The following is a 19576-nucleotide window of genomic DNA, read 5'->3' as shown; positions in this document are numbered from 1 at the left end:
CCTTAGCCCAGGGCCAGATTAAAGGAGGGGCTCCCAGGGCTCGAGCCCCGGGGCCCCCACCAGTTTCCGACTGAAGCTGGCAGGTTATATACTACAGGAGCTGAAAGGCTACATACGGAGGCTGGCCTGCTGTATACCACAGGGGCTGGCTAGGTACTTCCTAAAACATTGTTGGAAGGGCCCCCACCAGTTTGCGCCCAGGGGCCCCCACCAGTTTGCGCCCAGGGGCCCCCACCAGTTTGCGACCAGGGGCCCCCACCACCCTTGATCCGGCCCTGCCCCGGCCATATATGCGCCTGACCAGGGACCCAAAATGGAGACTTCCCCACCTCCTGAGATCCTTGTTCCCAGGAATTCACCATCTCTCTGTTAATCAACTATTCGGGGGACTGGACACCCCCCGTGGTGCCAGCTTCCCCATCTCAACACCTCCTTTTTGCCCCCGAGAACCCCTCTTAAATCCGACATGACACCGTGTGGGATGATCGCCACTGCCTTCTCCGCTCCTTCCTGTATACCCAGTAACCATAAATCCAGGCCCACATCAGTCAGGTGTACCCCATCCTCCCGTAAAATACACCCCTTGCCCTTTTTCCACCTCCGGGTGCCCTATCACAATGCCCCCATTCCGTGCTATAAACCGGCCTATTGTTTTGTTAACCTTAACCCTTGCTCTATTTAAACTCCTCAACGACCGAGCCTGCCGCCACTTTGCCCCCGACAGTATCGGAGACCAGACCACCAACAAACCGGGAAAGGAAACCAACAGCCGCCAAATATCCAACTTGTTATCTCGCATCAATGACCATGAAGCTCTCAATCCCATGTCATTTCCTCCTGTGTGAATAACTACCACATCCGGAGGTCTATCCATTCCCGCGTAGTAGTGAATTTCGGGCAACAATTTCGACCATAACATCACTCGAACCCCTAACCAGTGCACCTGCGCCTCAATCCTGGATAAACCTAGCTGGCGGCCGGCCAGTCGTACATCCGCTCGCTGGACTCCCCAGTACACATAGGAGTGGCCGACAATTCAAATCAGACATGAAGGGGCACCTAAATCAAAGAAACAGATAACACGTTAATGGGGCAGATTTACTTACCCGGTCCATTCGAGGCGCATTCTCTGCGGTGGATTCAGGTCACTAAGGTAGTTCCTCCGACATCCGCCAGGTGTCGCTGCTGCGCTGAAGTTCATCGGAATGCACTGAACTTAACCAAGCCGGGCCGGGTGCAGGTAAGCGCATGTCCAGCAACACTTTTTTTTTTTTTTAAATGCAGCAGTTTTTCCGAATCCGTCGGGTTTTCGTACGGCCACGCCCCCCGAATTCCGTTGCGTCCATGCCGGCGCCGATGCGCCACAATCCGATCCGTGCGCCAAAATCCCGGGGCAATACAGGGAAAATTGGCGAAAAACAGAAAAAATTGCGTAACCCGCTGAAAAACCTTATTCAGGCCCTTAGTAAATGACTCCCAATGTGTCCAATTACAAATCGTCCATAACACTCGGCTTGTATTGTTACTTCCCCACTTGCCTCACATCACCTGGTCACCACCACGAGCCGACTCGAGTCTGTCCAACAAATGCGGGCGAATATACACTCACCGGCCACTTTATTAGGTACACCATGCTAGTAACGGGTTGGACCCCCTTTTGCCTTCAGAACTGCCTCAATTCTTTGTGGCACAGATTCAACAAGGTGCTGGAAGCTCCTCAGAGATTTTGGTCCATATTGACATGGTGGCATCACACAGTTGCCGCAGATTTGTCGGCTGCACATCCATGATGCGAATTTCCCGTTCCACCACATCCCAAAGATGCTCTATTGGATTGAGATCTGGTGACTGTGGAGGCCATTTGTGTCTAGTGACCTCATTGACATGTTCAAGAAACCAGTCTGAGATGATTCCAGCTTTATGACATGGCGCATTATCCTGCTGAAAGTAGCCATCAGATGTTGGGTACATTGTGGTCATCAGACCAGGCAACGTGTTTCCAATCTTCTACTGTCCAATTTCGATGAGCTTGTGCACATTGTTGCCTCAGTTTCCTGTTCTTAGCTGAAAGGAGTGGCACCCGGTGTGGTCTTCTGCTGCTGTAGCCCATCTGCCCCAAAGTTCGACGTACTGTGCATTCAGAGATGCTCTTCTTCCTACCTTGGTTGTAACGGGTGGTGATTTGAGTCACTGTTGCCTTTCTATCAGCTCGAACCAGTCTGCCCATTCTCCTCTGACCTCTGGCATCAACAAGGCACTTCCGCCCACAGAACTGCCGCTCACTGGATGTTTTTTCTTTTTCGGACTCTCATAGATTTATATCTGGGGCTCAAACCCCTAATCATTGTAAGGTGAGTTTCAAATTAAATGAGTCTGTGTCCAGCGCTGGAATTGACTAACTTGAATGAAAAGACAAGACCTGTCCTTGCAGGAAGTTAGCAACAAGACTAATACGTTTATTGAGGGACCGACATTTATAGAAAACCATAAGGCACTTTACATAAGGCGTGTAATTAGGAAAGCAGCAACTATAATTGGGTGTTCTCACCCAGGAAATGTAACACTATTGGATGTAAGCACACAAAGGAGTCTAATACTATTGGCTACATGCAAATACTGAAACTTCCCAGGTGCTTGCCTGGATACCTTCCACTAGGTGCTGCTAGTGAGCACTATGTCTTTGTGTTCTGAGGGACAAACCCAAACTTTAGTTATCACTACACAAAGTTATATGAAATGAATGCTGAGTCTTTAAAATGTCTGACAGTATGTAAGAGTCCAGTGTAATATCTTTAACATTTCCCCCCTTTTGAGCTTTGCATGGCCTGTAACTTTTGTCCAGGGTGACCTCCTCAAACTCCAGGTACCCACAGGTAGGCTAAACCCTTACCTGCTGGACTTGTTAACTCTTCACCAGATCCCCTGGAGGCCAGTCACTCGGGGGTTACAGGCCTGCATACTCAAATTACATAATTGTGTTTCCATAGTTTATGGGTTTATTAACAGGCTGGTTCTTCAACAAGGCGGTATCCTCCACACCGGGACTTCTCCTGTCATGGTTCTTACCACCTGGACGGCCATCTGGGACATGGTGGACTTGATGAGGGGGACCACACAACACGCAATAAGTGATGAGAGCAAAATCACAATCCCCAATATCACCCCCACTTAAAGGAAACCCTTCCAATCCCCCAACCACAAAGTGAAGGACAAAGTGTCCACCCCAGAGTTTCTCTTGCGTTCCCTGGACAGTCCTTCAATCTTTTCACGAGCATGGGTAATGGATCCATAGGGGGCAATGTCATCTGGGATGTATATGCGACAAGCCGCTCCCACCATCTTACAGACTCCTCCCTTCTCAGCAAGGATCATGTCCAAAGCCGTGCGGTTCTGGGAAGCATCTCGGATACAATCACAAATCTCTGTTGATTACAATACAACCAGTTAACCCAACCAACATCTTTGCTGGTAGCTATCTGGGGAATAATGGTCTCTAGACCTGCCCATATCTGATTGTGGACCTTGTACTCATCTGGGACCCCCCCTTGGTGCTCCCACTGTATCTATATAAACGTTGTCATCTAGGCGCTTCTCTCTTTGACCTCCAGATTCTCTACCTTTTCTTATGTGTCTGATCAAACTTATCCCTGGGGATCACGAGGAAGGAATGCACAAACCTTATCACAGTACACTCACCTTCCCAGCCTCTAGGCCTGACCTGACTCTCCTATCCCCACAAATCCTGTACATCAGACACTGCTAATACAGGGTTACCTGTGCTGTCAATGTTAAAGAAGTTCATTGTCTTGTTGCACCAACCGTAGGTAAAGTCTCCTACCCTGGGGGCATCCTGGTCACCCCTGTAGATACAGTGATAGTCATGGTTGGGGTGTCCCTGAGCATACAGTCAGTCAGAAGAGACCAGCTAGCAAGAAGAATAAGTAAGTTTGCAACAGTAAGTGTGGGAAGCATGCTGACTTCCCTCTAGCTGCACAGACGTGGCACTGGTCAGCAGGACTTGGAAAGGACCATCTTAGCGAGGCTCCAGACTCTCTCTCTTTGCAGTCTCTTTACCATCACTTAGTCTCCGGGCTTCAGGTTATGCGTCCTGAGGTCTCTGTCTGGATCTGAAAAAGTAATCAGAAACACTTTGCGGACCTTTTCCAAGGCCTGGCTCAACTGGCATGTTCCACCTGGTTTCCTGCCATCAGCTGCAGGGTCTATGGGAAGTAGGGGCCTAGTCTGGGTGCATAGCCAAAAAATAAAAATACTTCAAAGGGGGACAATCCCATCTTTCTGTTGGGGGTGTTCCTAACTGAATGGTGGGCAGCAGGAAGGCACTCGAACCATGGTTTCCCTGTTACTTCCATGGCCTCCTGTATCTCTAACTTAAGAGTGCCATTTATTCTCTCAAACCCACAACTAATTCGGGAAGGGGTGTGCAGGGCCTCTTCTACACCCAGGAGGGACAAGGCTTTAGGTTTTTATCTGTCCAGTGAAGTTGGTTCTGCGACCGGACTCTATGGTCTCTGGAAGTCCAAACCTGCAGAAAAATCTCACTCACCAACTTCTTGGCTGCGGCTCTGGCAGTAGCCTTGGTCATGGGAGAAGCTTCTGGCCATCCTGGAAAGAGATCAATGCACACAGGCACGTATTCCTACATACCACTTTTTGGTAGCTGGATAAAATCTATCTGCAGTCTTTGGAAGGGATACAGCGGCTTGGGTGTCACCTTCCGTGGGGTCTTTACCACCTTACCCGGGTTGTGGCGGGCACAGACTATACAGGCTTTCACTAGTCTAGTGACAGGGGTACTAATGCCCGGGGCAAACCACTGGTGGTTTACGAGCACTAGCATGGCCATTTTGGATGTGTATGTGTCCGTAGGCTACTTGACTTACTGTCGGGTGCAGGGCTCCGGGCAGGCACACCCTCTCTCCCAGCATCCAGGTCCCATAGGCATCTGGGCTCCAGCTTTCCTCCACACTCCCTTCACTTCTGATGACTCTCGGGCCACCAGGGACTGGAACACCTGTGGATCAAACTTTTAGCTCAGAACTCACCGCTGAGACTTCAGACAGTCTCCGGGCTCCATCTGTGCAGCTGCCTTCACCATCCCGTCAGCCACATACTTGCCCTTGGCTTGTGGAGTTACCAAATTGTGTGTGCTTTTACTTTTATTATCCTCACCTCTTGTGGAAGTAAGAGAGCATCCATGAGCTCTTTACCCAGCTTGCCATGCTTAAAGGGGGTCCCTGCAGAGGTGAGGAAATCTCTAGCCTTCCATATGGGTTCATAGTCGTGTTTAGACCCCAGGACTATACCTTCAGTATAGATGTTTGCCCTTTTACCTTCCACCAGCTGTAGCGCTTCCCTGAGTGCCGTCACTTCACCTCCTGCGCTGACCTGTGTCCAGGGAGTGGTTCTGCTTGTACTACCTCATGTGCGTCACTGACCACTGTATATCCAGTGTAGAACCGTCTGTCTTCTCTCGCAGACCTGGAGCCATCTATGAGAAAAAACTCAACATCTGCATTACTCACCCTTCTCTCCCCCTCTCTGAATCCTGGAAGACTGGCGACAGAATGAAGGATTCAGAGGTGTGCACCTTATCAGTGTATCCTGGGGAATCAGGAGTGCACACTGGAGTCTGAGCTGTCTGGCCTTTGCTCAGATGCTTGGGCTGTACTTGGGTGAGGACACTGCGCAAGGTATATGGCGTTTGCACTGTGACTGAGTGATCTAGGGTCTAGGATCAACTCACTGGCCTCACTGAGCAGATTGCTGGCTGCAGCTACTGACACATGAGGGGCTCCCCTCATGACTGAGTCTAACTGGGCCTAATAGTGGGCCACTGGGGAGGCCACCACGTTCCTGGACTTGACACCTGTGGCGTGGCCTAGATACTCAGTGCAAAATAAAACAAAAGTTTGATCCAGTGGGATGTGCCCAGGGCCGGGGCAGACAGGATTTCTCAGCTTAGGGCTATGGAATGCATCAATTGCCTCCTGACTAAGGGCAAATGGGGAAGAGGCAATGCAGTCAGAAAGGGGCAACATCAGGCTGGAGGCAGCAGACCTTATCCCAGGCCTGCAGGAGCTGGCCAGTCCTAGAATCATGTGAAGAGGCTTAGGGCCTCAGGGCAGGGGCACATTCTGGACTGCCAGCTTTCTTTCCTCTGTCAGGTGTCTGCCTGTGGCTGAGGAGCAGTGGCCTAGGAAGACCACCTTCTCCTGGCAGTACTGGAGTTTGTCTCAGGAAACTTTACAACCCTTCTGGAACAGAAAACACATAAGGTCAATAAATGCATCCTGGCAAACAAAAACAGTAGGTCCTCCGCATACTGAAAGGAGAACATCCAGTAAGGGGCTAGTCTGCCAGTGTACTCGCTGTAGGGCCGTGTAGTATGGATTACTGGCTGGGGGAGTTTTACCCCCTTGTGGGAATCTGCATCAGGTATACTGGATTACTACACTGGTAAAGGCAAATAGATACTGGCAATCCTCCTGTAGGGGCACAGAGAGGAAAACATTTGCCAACAGGGAAGAGTTCTACAATGAAAGGCACTAACTCTATTTGGGGGGGGCTTTCAGAAGAGGGGGACTGTTCTTGCTGAAATCCTTGTCCATTACCACGCCCCTTGTCCCGCCTTGTTGGGGCCGTCTACGTTTCCTAGAGTGTGTCTCTTTGTATTCTTATCACAAGCAAATTCCTTTAAGTCTTTTAGATTGTCAGCTCTGTCTCCCCCACTCAACACAGATGCTTTCTGTGTGCTTCAAAGCTACTTCTCACAGACACAGATAAGGCAAAGCAAAGCCCAGCTGCCCACAGATCTCCCCCTGATTAACTCTTTCAACTCCAGAAAGCAGGTACCAGAGACATTGCAACACTTTTTCTACTAATTTTTCTGCAATTGTCAGAATCAAAAAATTTTAAAATAAAATAAACAAACAGCATTGCACACTCAAGACCCTTAGCAAATGTTTGAAATTGGTGAAAATATTCACCTGACGGCATTTTATTTCAAACGTCCGCCAAGATGCCTCAAGGGTGAAGCTGCTGCTATCCTAGAACCAGCCTACAGTGTAGAGTTATAGGCAATTAGCTTTCAGGGACTTGAAGGGAATATACTGTCTTAAGATGGCCACCACTACAAGATGGTAGGGCGTGTCATCTTCTCTAACCCCCCAGATACGGGGGTGGAGTCTAAGAGGGTGCTGGTCTGCATTCCAAAATATTTTTTTTTCTTTTTTTTTTTTTTTTTTAATGAGCACTCTCTAGGATTCCTGTCCCTCTGTCTTGGTCCGTCCGTAGTCACTGGTCTAAGTCTCCAGTAATCAACCCCATCCACTTTCCTTTGTCATTAACTCTCTACTTACATCAAAACAACCTTCTGCCTGGGTGTGCCACTTTTTGTCTTTGAGCCAGCCACCATTTTCATCAAGTGCTGTCTCCTACCTCTGCACACTCAGGGGATCATCTAACATACCCAAAAACTTCAATGCCTCATAACTTCCTTTCTACCCACTCTTTACCTTTCCTGTGTGACACTATGTCAGTTGCCTTTTTAGGTCTGCAGTGTCCAGCTACAGTCTTACTTTGCTCACTACCCATTTTGTGGAATCTGTGGAATACCTGATTTTGTTCAAGGGCTATAGATATCCTCCGTACATACAGCTCCAGACTACCCCGCTAACTATCAGTAAGTACAAATTAGAGACCTTCCCACAATATTTCAGAAATCAAGGAGATAACGCTCAACTGTAAAATTCCCGTCAGTGTCCTTCCTGCCTCTACTGTCCTTTCCGCATCACGGGGCCGCATCAATCCCGAAGGAATGATACGTAAATTTAGCCAGAATTTGTCTCTGTAAACTTCCAGATTCTATCCGCGCTTACATGAACAAAAATCTCAACACCATCACAAACTTTCTGAACTACATCAACAATTCACAAGAGGGCACTGCAGACCTTTTTTCTACAACATACATAGTCACGTCCAGTCTCTGTCAGTCAATCACCTTACAAGAGATCCTTTATCACAATTAAAGTGAACATTCTATTATATATGGACATATAAGGCAAAGTACATAACATCACACAAGGAGATGACCATACCCAGTCCCTTTCAGCCAGTGAAACAGAACTACAGTCAAGGTAGACAAAAATAGACTTGACTTACCCCGACGAGCGCTCATTGTCAGTTCTGGTCACTGGCCGCCTGGACTCTTGCGGAGGTCACCTCGATGGTTAGATGTCCATAAAAGTATGCCCAACCAGGAGACGCCAATTCTCATAGATTTATATCTGGGGCTCAAACCCCTAATCATTGTAAGGTGAGTTTCAAATTAAATGAGTCTGTGTCCAGCGCTGGAATTGACTAACTTGAATGAAAAGACAAGACCTGTCCTTGCAGGAAGTTAGCAAGAAGACTAATAAGTTTATTGAGGGACCGACATTTATAGAAAACCATAAGGCACTTTACATAAGGCGTGTAATTAGGAAAGCAGCAACTATAATTGGGTGTTCTCACCCAGGAAATGTAACACTATTGGATGTAAGCACACAAAGGAGTCTAATACTATTGGCTACATGCAAATACTGAAACTTCCCAGGTGCTTGCCTGAATACCTTCCACTAGGTGCTGTTAGTGAGCACTATGGGGCAGATTTATCAAGCAGTCTGAAAGTCAGAATATTTCCAGTTGCCCATGGCAACCAATCACAGCTCAGCTTTCATTTCACCAGTGCTCATGAATATTTTAAAGGGGAGCTGTGATTGGTTGCCGTGGGCAATTGGAAATATTCTGACTTTCAGACTGCTTGATAAATCTGCCCCTATGTCTTTGTGTTCTGAGGGACAAACCCAAACTTTAGTTATCACTACACAAAGTTATATGAAATGAATGCTGAGTCTTTAAAATGTCTGACAGTATGTAAGATGGCGTCTGAGTCCAGTGTAATATCTTTAACAGGACCATTCTCTGTAAACCCTAGAGATGGTTGTGCGTGAAAATCCCAGTAGATCAGCAGTTTCTGAAATACTCAGACCAGCCCTTCTGGCACCAACAACCATGCCACGTTCAATGGCCACAAATCACCTTTCTTCCCCATACTGATGCTGAGTCTGAACTGCAGGAGATTGTCTTGACCATGTCTACATGCCTAAATGCACTGAGTTGCCACCATGTGGTTGGCTGATTAGAAATTAAGTGTTAACGAGCAGTTGGACAGGTGTACCTTAAAAAGTGGCTGGTGAGTATATAGCCGAAAGCGCTCTAACTCCTAGCACCCATTCCTCTTAATCAATTCATCCCTCAGCCCCCAACACGCTGCCTTCGTAGCTGCCCCAATCCGAAAAGAATTGGACAAATATTCACTGGCCACCAAACTCACTTTCCCCAGCGCCTTCCGAAAAACCTGCACAAACTGGAACCATGACAGATAGTCCTCATCCATGTGTACCAGCAGCAGACTCCCTACCCCTGGTCGAACTGCCATAAACTCCGCAAAACATTGTACTGGACACACCGACATCTGTGAGCAAGCAGCCAAACATAACAATTTACCCCGCCCCAACTGATCCGTCTTGGAATGCCGTATGCAGCATTCCAAAACACCCCCCACCTTCACCACATCAGACACCATCAAACCGCCGGGCTTCTTCCTGCTAGGAGCCACAAGCTCAGAGATTCTAAATGCGCCAAAAAACACAAGGGAAAAGGCTAATCTAAACAAACATATCTCATAAGCCGACCAACAAAGTGAACCCAACACAATTACCAATTCCATCAGTACCGGAAAGGACACCGGTTTACGTGCATCTCTTACCAATGGAAGCCTTCTAAAGCCCCACAGCTCCTGTCTCATCGTGAACAATTTAGTAAAATCCTGCAATCACCAAAACTTTAACCAAAAAGCAACCACTGACAAGTGGTGTGCCACCGACGCTGCTGACCTACTGTCATTAAATGCCATCCCCACCCACATTAGCAGACAGGACTCCCAATCTACGGCAACCTTCATCTCACCCAAGGACTGAACCCAAGACTCCCATTCGCTCCACACCGCCAGGTATGCATCCCAAGTTGCTGCACACACCGACCTCTGTATAAGAGCCCACCCAGCTGTCAAACCAGCTGCCATAGATGCTCCGGGCACAACTTCCCTTCCCCGTCTGCTTCTGGAGCCGCCTCTCGAAACTGCTCCCACTTAAAACGAGAAATGGCATCTGCTATCACATTGTACACACCCGGAACATGCACTGCTCTAAAATACGCATTAAAAACCAAACCCCTCAAAACCAAATGCCTCAACAACTTCACTAGCAGTATAGAATTTGCTGTCTGAGAATGAATGGCCTGCACAACTCCCAAATTAATTATCGCAACAGAAATGCACCATCCTGTCCCGCAGCCTGTCCCCCCAAACTTCGGTGCCTACCACAATGGGGAACAGCTCCAACAATGCCAAATTGGTCAAAATTCCCTTTTCCCTCCACTCATCCGGCCATGCCCCGGCACACCACTGTCCCTATATGCCAAAACCACACGACATCGTCACAAAATTATCCGGCCCGCGTACACCTGCCATAGCCATAGTCAATCGGCATAATCAGACAGGCAAAGTTTAACCAGCCTAAAAGGGATTCCAAATCCCGCAAACGGATCTTCCGAGATCTACAGGCCCTAGGCACCGCCTCTCGAATCTCTATAACTTTCTCCTCCGGTAGCCGACATTCCATTCTTTCCATATCAACGACAATCCCCTAACATGTTATCAACATTCCTGGTCCCTCCATCTTCTCTGGCACTAACGGAATGTCGAATAAGCTTGCTACCCTTTCCATCGTCTGCCAAAATAACCGCACACCCAAGACCCGGGCGGCCTGATTAGCAGAAAGTCATCCAGGTAATGCAAAACCGAGTCCACCTGGGACTCCCTCTGCACAACCTATTCCACAAATCTAATAAACATTTCAAAATAAGAACAAGAAATGGAACATCCCAATGGAGACATAAATCCACAAAATATTCCCCCTCTCACTTGCAACCTAAAAACCTAAAACTGTCCGGATGAACAGGAAGTAACTGAAAAGCTTCCTCCACATCCGACTTTGCCATCAACGCCCTTCTAGGTCTGTTCCACCCCTTCTTAAAACACCGGGAGAGACTATGTGCTCCTCCGCACCATCAGCAATCGTGACGTTACTAACAGTCTGCCCCAAACTTGCATACCCCCTCCTTAAATTGCCAGCAACATCCTCTTCCTGATGAGGTATTTATGGCGAGTGGTGGGCTAAACCCCGGGGATTCCCGAAAGGACTGCCCCATCCGTGGCGCAGAAATCAAGCGCATACACAGATCGATGTCCTTGTGATCCCATTTTAATGAGGGCACACTGCCTTGCGCTGACGAAACTGTTCATCATATCGTAGCCACGCATTACCCCCATATACTCGGTATGCCTCCCCTATTGAATATAGATAACAGAATAAGCCTTTACAATTTTCCAGTGCTTTCTCCCCAATTACCGCCGCCAGAATCGCAAAAGCCTGCAGCCAATTTGAGAAAGTTCCTTGGTATTAAACGCCGGCGTTCCTCCTCCTCTTTTTTACTCTCCTCAGGCTTTAGACACTCTAGGTTAAGCTTCTCCAATAGAAGCAGAGAGAAGATCTCACGTTCCTTCACCTGATGCCCTGCTCAACCCGCCTCCATGCACCCCAGACTGACCCACACCTATGTCCTGATCCACCTGCCCGCCCCCCTGCTGCCACACCGTAACTGGTGACCCCTCCTCTGCTCCACTGTCAGGCTCAGCGTCCGTGTCATCTTGAAGGGGACTAGGGGCAGGACTTCCAGTACCAGCCCCTGAAACTGGAAGTTCACCTGCTGTCTCTCCCAAGATTGCTGACGGAGCCCAACTTATGGTGACTCCGCGGCACTGTGCACGATCCTCCTGCTCCCTGCATGCTGGGCCTGCCTATTGGTCGGTACTGAGGGCAATTTCGCATCCCCCTCCTTTGGACCACGGGAACCTCTTCTCTGCGTCGACCCGCTGCGCTGAATACAGCTGCTGCTCGGATCTTCAGCAGGGAAGCTAGCCATCTCGTCTCCTGGGTGCTGCGATCACGCCGCCGGGGGTGGGGGTAGATACTGTCTGGGCCCCCCGTATCCCCGTCCAATGCCGCACTACTGGATTTCTCAGTGTCCTCCCTCCAGCCCCGGATGGGCATCTCATGGAGGAGGACGTAGGGTCCCTGATGGGGCTCCTAAGGCGACACAGGGGACGGGGAGATACCTTCGGACTCAGCCTGATGGGAGGGCGAGATCTTTTTCTCCTCTGTAGCGGCTCCCCCTCGACCACAGGCGCCTCTGGAACTGCTGTGAACCCCGCCAGGCGCTGTTCGATCCACCCTGGCCCATGCTGTTGGATCGCCTCTTGGACTTACCTTATGATATCCTGAACATCAGCCATAACTGTAGGTAAGAAAAAATTGTTCTTTTCTCCTCAGATTTCAGTGACAGACTGACACTACCTCGTGTCTATATATTTACAAATATTCCCAAACTCTCCCTTGTACGTAACTACTCCAGACGTACTTTAAACATCTCCCCCTCTCAACTCTGACCTTCACCTAAGCTCAAATTTAATCCCTTGTCATGCCGCCATTGCGTTACGATTCATTCACTTCATTGCTCCTTTCACTGAAGTCCAAGTCCTGAGCCCACATTGCATGACAGTGACACGGACCCGATTTTGGACGCTCAACACAAGTTTTGAATATTCTTTAGTATTTTTGCTTTCTTTCTTGTATTTTGCAGACAGTGACTCCTGCATGAAATGTACAGACCTTGAATGGTCCAATGAGAAGAAGGATCGTTGTGTTCCAATGATGAAGGAATTCCTCTCCTACACAGATGACACAATCGTCTTGGGGATTTCTCTGGTTTCTTCGATATTTTCTTTCCTTACATTCCTCATTCTTATGACTTTTATTTTCTACAAAGACACGGCCATTGTGAAGGCCAATAACCGGAACCTGAGCTTCCTCCTCCTGGTCTCCATCATGCTGAGCTTCCTCTGTGTCTACTTGTTCCTTGGACATCCAGTGGACCTCACTTGCATTCTACGTCAGGTCTCGTTTGGAATCCTCTTCTCAGTAGCCGTGTCTTGTGTCCTGGCAAAGACCATCATGGTTTGCATTGCCTTTAAAGCCACCAAGCCTGGAAGTACCTGGAAACGCTGGATTGGAAGCAAGTGGCCTAATTCCTTGGTGTCGTTCCTCTCATCCATCCAAGTGATAATCTGTATGACTTGGTTGACTGTAGCTCCCCCTTACCCAGAGCTGGACACACACTCTTATCCAGGAAAGATCATTGTGCAGTGTAATGAAGGGTCTGTTTATTGGTTCTACTCAGTCCTGGGTTACATGGGGGTCTTGGCTTCTGTTAGTTTTGTTATGGCTTTTTTAGCTCGGACTTTACCGGACAGCTTTAATGAGGCCAAGTACATCACCTTCAGCATGCTGGTGTTCTGCAGTGTCTGGATCGCCATGATCCCGGCTTATCTGAGCACCAGAGGGAAATACATGGTGGCTGTGGAGATATTCGCCATATTGACCTCCAGTGCTGGACTATTAGGGTGCATATTCTTCCCAAAATGCTACATTATCCTATGGAGACCACAACTCAACACAAGAACGTTGTTGCTGGAAGGAAGAAGCAGATAAGATCTTCACATTATATAGAAATGTAGTTGAGTTTTACACATTAGGGACGTGACAGAGTGATAACTCAATACCTTCCACATGTGACAATGCATCCAACCAGTGCAGATTCCCGTCTTCTTTCCTAATTCTGGAAGACCGGAAATGCTCCAGGCTGCACGGTTACCACTAAGTCGGGTATAACTGCTCCATATTGTAGGATCAAAACTAACCAATAAATTCTGAATCAATAACTTTATGCGTACAACTGGTTCTGTACATTTTTGAGGCAGACCCAACTTTTCCAAAAAGTGTAGAAAAATTAGTAGCCAAGTGTCCACTAAAGGGAGGCAGCACCTCTGGTAGGAATAATAACTAGTGGATGAACTGAGGGGGGCTATTTTACAACCATCTCTCAAAAAGTCCACTAATTTCTTATCTTTCCACTATATAGTGAAGAGGAATCTTCTAATCTTATGCAAAGTAATATGCAGAAATAATGAGAAATTGTTGTAAGATATCCATGTCCTCCACTATAGACAACCTGATTTCACCCAGTTGTTTTCTTCATCCAATACGAAATCTAAGTGTTGTCTACACTGCAACGGCCTTTGTGTGGCTGCTTCTTCTGTCTAGCAGTGACTGACCTGGCACCACATAGTGACTGACCAGGCACCACATAGTGACTGATAATGGGGCTCAGTTCCAAGCAAAGTTTGAAATCCAGGAAGGAGAATAGTACGTCCCTCACCATTGGTCTTCTTATCGTTCATTCATTGATGAATACTTACAAGCCTGATACCAAGCCCGGTGTTGTGTTGGAGGGAGAGAAAGAAGGGCATCACATGCTTGAGTCAAAAGGAAATCTTACTACTGCATTTTTTAAACCAGTCTAACCCCCCCCCCCTTCTCACTAGAACATTCCTTATTGATCTATTTCAATGTCAATCACCTAAAGCTCCTATTCCTGCACTACTGAACATAAGCTCAACAGCTGATAAGGAATGGTGTAACTTACCTGCGACGCAAACGTTCCCATGTAAACCCGTGCCGCCAGGGGAAGTTGACTATCGGACTTCCGCCACTCCCAAGATGGAGCTGGGGCATGTGGAATATCTTCATGGGTCCGTGCCTCCCGCATATTCTTACTAACTCTATGGCATCATCCATGGGGTGGAGGAATGTGACTCAATGAAGTCTCAGGAAGTTAGGGAAGTGATTGGTGTCCTTTATATATGATGCTATATAGGTAGCCAGTGGGGGAGATTTATCAGAAGTGTCTGAGAGCAGAACTGTCGTGGCAACCAATCAGAGCTCAGCTTTCATTTTCCCACAGCTGATTGGTTTCTAGGGGCCACTAGAACAATTTTTGGTAAATCTTCCCCTGTGTATTGGGATTCGGGTTTCATCACCCAACTGCAGCCACAATGGGCGACGGGTGGCAGGGCTCTGATTCTTATGTCTTTTTATGGGTTTTGAGGGTGTGATGGAGTTTCTCTGCCATATTTTTAGACATGAAACCCATCTCTACTTCTCACAAAATACTTGAAATGGGATAAATACTTGTGTTTTGTCTCCTAATAATCTCTCCGCCTCTTGTATGGAATAATTCCCGGTCATTATGACAGAACCTCCCCCTTGTCAGATTGGGTTTGTCTCGGTTATAGGTGGACAAGGGGGAGGGTTTTATGCTCCAGTAAAAGATTCTATATAGAAATGCAAGGTTTAGTGAGCATGTGACAGCGATAGGGACAGGAAGCGGCACCAGCCTGTAGTGGATTCATTTTGGGAGTTTACTGGGAATCTTTATTCTAGGTTTTGAATAAATTCTCGTTTTGACCACCGGGAACTTCCTCAGTAAACACCTGAACCTAAATCCAGCCCTCATAGAGATGTATTGTGCTGTAGAGTATAAGTCGGAGGGAGAGGCTGGTACCGAGTGCATTGTCCTCTGCCCGGCACCATGCCTCCTGACCCAGAGCCCTGCAGCCCCCTGCTCCTGCTCTGTGTTATATTGGGGTGCGCAGTCTTATCTAGGGGAGTCCTGCACACACCTCTGCTCACATCACACAGCAGGACAGCCCTGATACTTGTCCTGATCCTCTATGTGACACATTGTAGATCAGAGGATCCACCAGCAGCCAGTTGCGATGATAAAAGAATTTCTGGATGGAGACATCATCATCGGAGGAGTCACTGTCAATTATTTCATGGGTCAGGTTAAACTTTCTAATTTTATTCCCAAGACCTTCTGTCTGAGGTAAGTGTGGAGTGTTGAGCTCTCAGATCCACATCTCCAGGACATGACAGATCCATTATTCACGGACCGTTTTAGACAAAATGGGGCCCTGGGCAAAACTAAAAGTGTGGCCCCAAAATAAAACAATTTTATGAGTAGTCACAGTCAGTAAGTAGCCCTGCACAATGATAACACGTTGTAGTTACACACAGTAGTAGGTAAGTATCTGTCATATGGAGAGAATGTTATAGGAGAGACACATGAGAGGGAGACGGATGATGGAAGATAAAGATGACAGATGATGGATTTCCCCTGAATTATCACAAGTTACAACCATCTGTGATGAGAAGATTTCCGGCCTCTTTTTAATCACTTTAGGTGTAATGTTAGATTCAGGCTCTTACATGTGATCCTGCTACAAGCTCCTCTCTGCTTCTCCCCCGCACCCCAGCATGAGAATGACCCCCACAGCAGCACCCAGGTGTGTGACACCCTGCACACAGTGACCTCCTCAGCAGCACCCAGGTGTGTGACACCCTGCACCCAGTGACCTCCTCAGCAGTGGCTTCTCCTGGAGGGGATCCCCCAGTGCTGATCTCCTGCTGCACCCCTGTAATTCTGCACAGTATCCTCCTCAGACACCAGGGTCTGTAGAGTCTGAAGTGTGTGTAGTGTTTGTAGTGTGTGTATTGCCTGCAGTGTGTCTAGTTTATGCAGTGTCTGCAGTGCATGCAGTGTCTGTAGTGTCTGCAGTGTCTGTAGTGTCTGTGGTGTCTGTAGTCTTTGTAGGGTGTGCAGTGTGTGTAGTGTCCGTAGGATCTGCAGTGTGTGTAGTGTCTGTAGGGTGTGCAGTGTGTGTAGTGTCTGTAGGGTGTGCAGTGTGTGTAGTGTCCGTAGGATCTGCAGTGTGTGTAGTGTCTGTAGGGTCTGCAGTGTGTGTAGTGTTCATAGGGTCTGCAGTGTGTGTAGTGTCTGTAGGGTCTGCAGTGTGTGTAGTGTCTGTGGTGTCTGTAGTCTTTGTAGGGTGTGCAGTGTGTGTAGTGTCCGTAGGATCTGCAGTGTGTGTAGTGTCTGTAGGGTCTGCAGTGTGTGTAGTGTTCATAGGGTCTGCAGTGTGTGTAGTGTCTGTAGGGTCTGCAGTGTGTGTAGTGTCTGTGGTGTCTGTAGTCTTTGTAGGGTCTGCAGTGTGTGTAGTGTCTGTGGTGTCTGTAGTCTTTGTAGGGTCTGCAGTGCATGTAGTGTCTGTAGGGTCTGCAGTGTGTGCAGTGTGTGTAGCGTCCGTAGGGACTGCAGTGTGTGTAGTGTCTGTAGGGTCTGCAGTGTGTGTAGTGTCTGTAGGGTCTGCAGTGTGTGTAGTGTCTGCATTGTCTGCATTGTCTGTTGAGTCTGCAGTGTGTGTAGTGTCTGTGGTGTCCGTTGTCTTTGTAGGGCCTGTAGTGTCTGTAGTGTCTGAAGTGTGTGTAATGTCTGCAGTGCATGCAGTGTGTGTAGTGTGTGCAGTGTGTGTAGTGTGTGTAGTGTCTGTGGTGTCTGCAGGGTCTGCAGTGCCTGTAGTGTCTGTAGGGTCTGCAGTGTCTGCATACCTCCCAACATTTGTGAAAGGGAAAGAGGGACATAAAGGCGGCACGCGTAGCGGTGATCCCCCTAAGCCACACCCCCAATCACTCCCTGGCCACGCCCCAAATTTTAGCCATATTATAATAATAAAAATAATCTTAATAAAAAAAATAAAAAATTATCCTCATTGGGATTTGAACCCAGAACCTGCAGTGTCCATGTACAATAATAACACAGCGCCCCAACCAACTGAGCTATAATCCCAGCAATTAACAAGGTGTAGAATTTTGGTAACTAAGAACTATGACTACTATTACACTGTGACACAGATTTAATGCTTTGGTATATAGGGAGGGATCTTCTCAGAGGTTATTATTAGAGATGAGAGAGCACTAAAATGCTCGGGTACTCGTTATTCGAGACGAACTTTTCCCGATGCTCGAGTGCTCGTCTCGAATAACGAGCCCCATTGAAGTCAATGGGAGACTCGAGCATTTTTCAAGGGGACCAAGGATCTGCACAGGGAAGCTTGGCCAAGCACCTGGGAACCTCAGAAAAGGATGGAAACACTACGGAAATGGACAGGAAACAGCAGGGGCAGCATGCATGGATGCCTCTGAGGCTGCTTATGCCAAAATTATGGGCAACAGCATGGCCATGACAGAGTGACCGAATGAGGCTAGATAGCATCTAAAACATCCAATAATTGACCCTGACACTATAGGGGACTATGCAGAGGCAGCGGCAGCAGCGGCAGGCTAGAGAGTGTCTTGGCAACATACCCCAAATGGACTCAGGCTTAAAACCAATGGGTGGCAGAGAGGAACCAAAGGAGGTGAGCAAGAAGCGCTCAAATAATATCGGTAAATGATAAAAGTTTGCCAGTATATTTTGTGGATTACACAGCAGGGTGGCGACAAAGTTAACAAGTTTGATGAGGAAGCCATGAAAACAACCCAAAATTCTGCCTGACACAGCTCGTTTGATAAGGGGACCATGTATGGAGGCAGTGAACTAGTAGTAGATTAAAGGTGCTGCAGTTAAAACTATGTTAGTTGGATCTTGGGATGGAGCTGGCGCTCCGCTGCCAGGCGAGCTTTCGCCAATCCAAGCCCCTGTCTCTAGGCTACTCCCCAAACAGCACTTCTAAGAACCTTTTGTATAAGATCAAGTGTAGTAGCGTTCTTATAAGTTTGGGTTCTGGCGGGTGAGGGGAATGTAAACAGATGCGCAAGAAGCGCTGAAATAATATTGGTAAATGATAAAAGTTTGCCAGTATATTTTGTGGATTACACAGCAGGGTGGCGACAAAGTTAACAAGTTTGATGTGGAAGCCATGAAAACAACCCAAAATTCTGCCTGACACAGCTCGTTTGATAAGGGGACCATGTATGGAGGCAGTGAACTAGTAGTAGATTAAAGGTGCTGCAGTTAAAACTATGTTAGTTGGATCTTGGGATGGAGCTGGCGCTCCGCTGCCAGGCGAGCTTTTGCCAATCCAAGCCCCTGTCTCTAGGCTACTCCCCAAACAGCACTTCTAAGAACCTTTTGTATAAGATCAAGTGTAGTAGCGTTCTTATAAGTTTAGGATATGGCGGGTGAGGGGAATGTAAACAGATGCGCAAGAAGCGCTGAAATAATATTGGTAAATGATAAAAGTTTGCCAGTATATTTTGTGGATTACACAGCAGGGTGGCGACAAAGTTAACAAGTTTGATGTGGAAGCCATGAAAACAACCCAAAATTCTCCCTGACACAGCTCGTTTGATAAGGGGACCATGTATGGGGACCATGTAAGGGGACCAAGGGGAGGCAGCTATATAAACTACTTTTGGAGGCAGCTATGGCGATGACGTGTGGAGGTAGCAATGGAGACAACGTGTGAAGGCAGCTAAAAAGACGACGTGTGGAGGCTGCTATGGAGACAATTTAATTTGGATAGTGCCTGTATGTGGCACTCCCAAAAATTGTTTAAAACAGAGGACAGGGTAGTTGGCCCTCCAGAAAAATTAAATACATAGAGTACTATAGCTAGAGCCAGTTGGCCCTGGCAAAAAAATAGCCAGTTTCCTCT

At 47.8% G+C, this 19576-nt stretch overlaps 1 protein-coding gene across 1 annotated transcript in view; it reads left to right on the top strand.

Annotated features, from left to right (window-relative positions):
* The window catches only part of LOC140123041 (vomeronasal type-2 receptor 26-like), a 76530-nt gene extending 62800 nt beyond the window's left edge, over positions 1–13730 (top strand). Inside the window, exon 9 of the mRNA XM_072144292.1 lies at positions 12823–13730. Coding sequence (XP_072000393.1) covers positions 12823–13730 — 908 coding nt within the window. The remainder of the gene's footprint in view (positions 1–12822) is intronic.
* Positions 13731–19576: the final 5846 nt, after the last annotated feature.

The sequence above is a fragment of the Engystomops pustulosus genome, chromosome 3, assembly GCF_040894005.1.
Source record: "Engystomops pustulosus chromosome 3, aEngPut4.maternal, whole genome shotgun sequence".
In the NCBI taxonomy this organism is placed as follows: domain Eukaryota; kingdom Metazoa; phylum Chordata; class Amphibia; order Anura; family Leptodactylidae; genus Engystomops; species Engystomops pustulosus.
The sequence above is the reverse complement of the archived record's forward strand: the minus strand, read 5'-3'. Positions and strand labels throughout refer to the sequence as shown.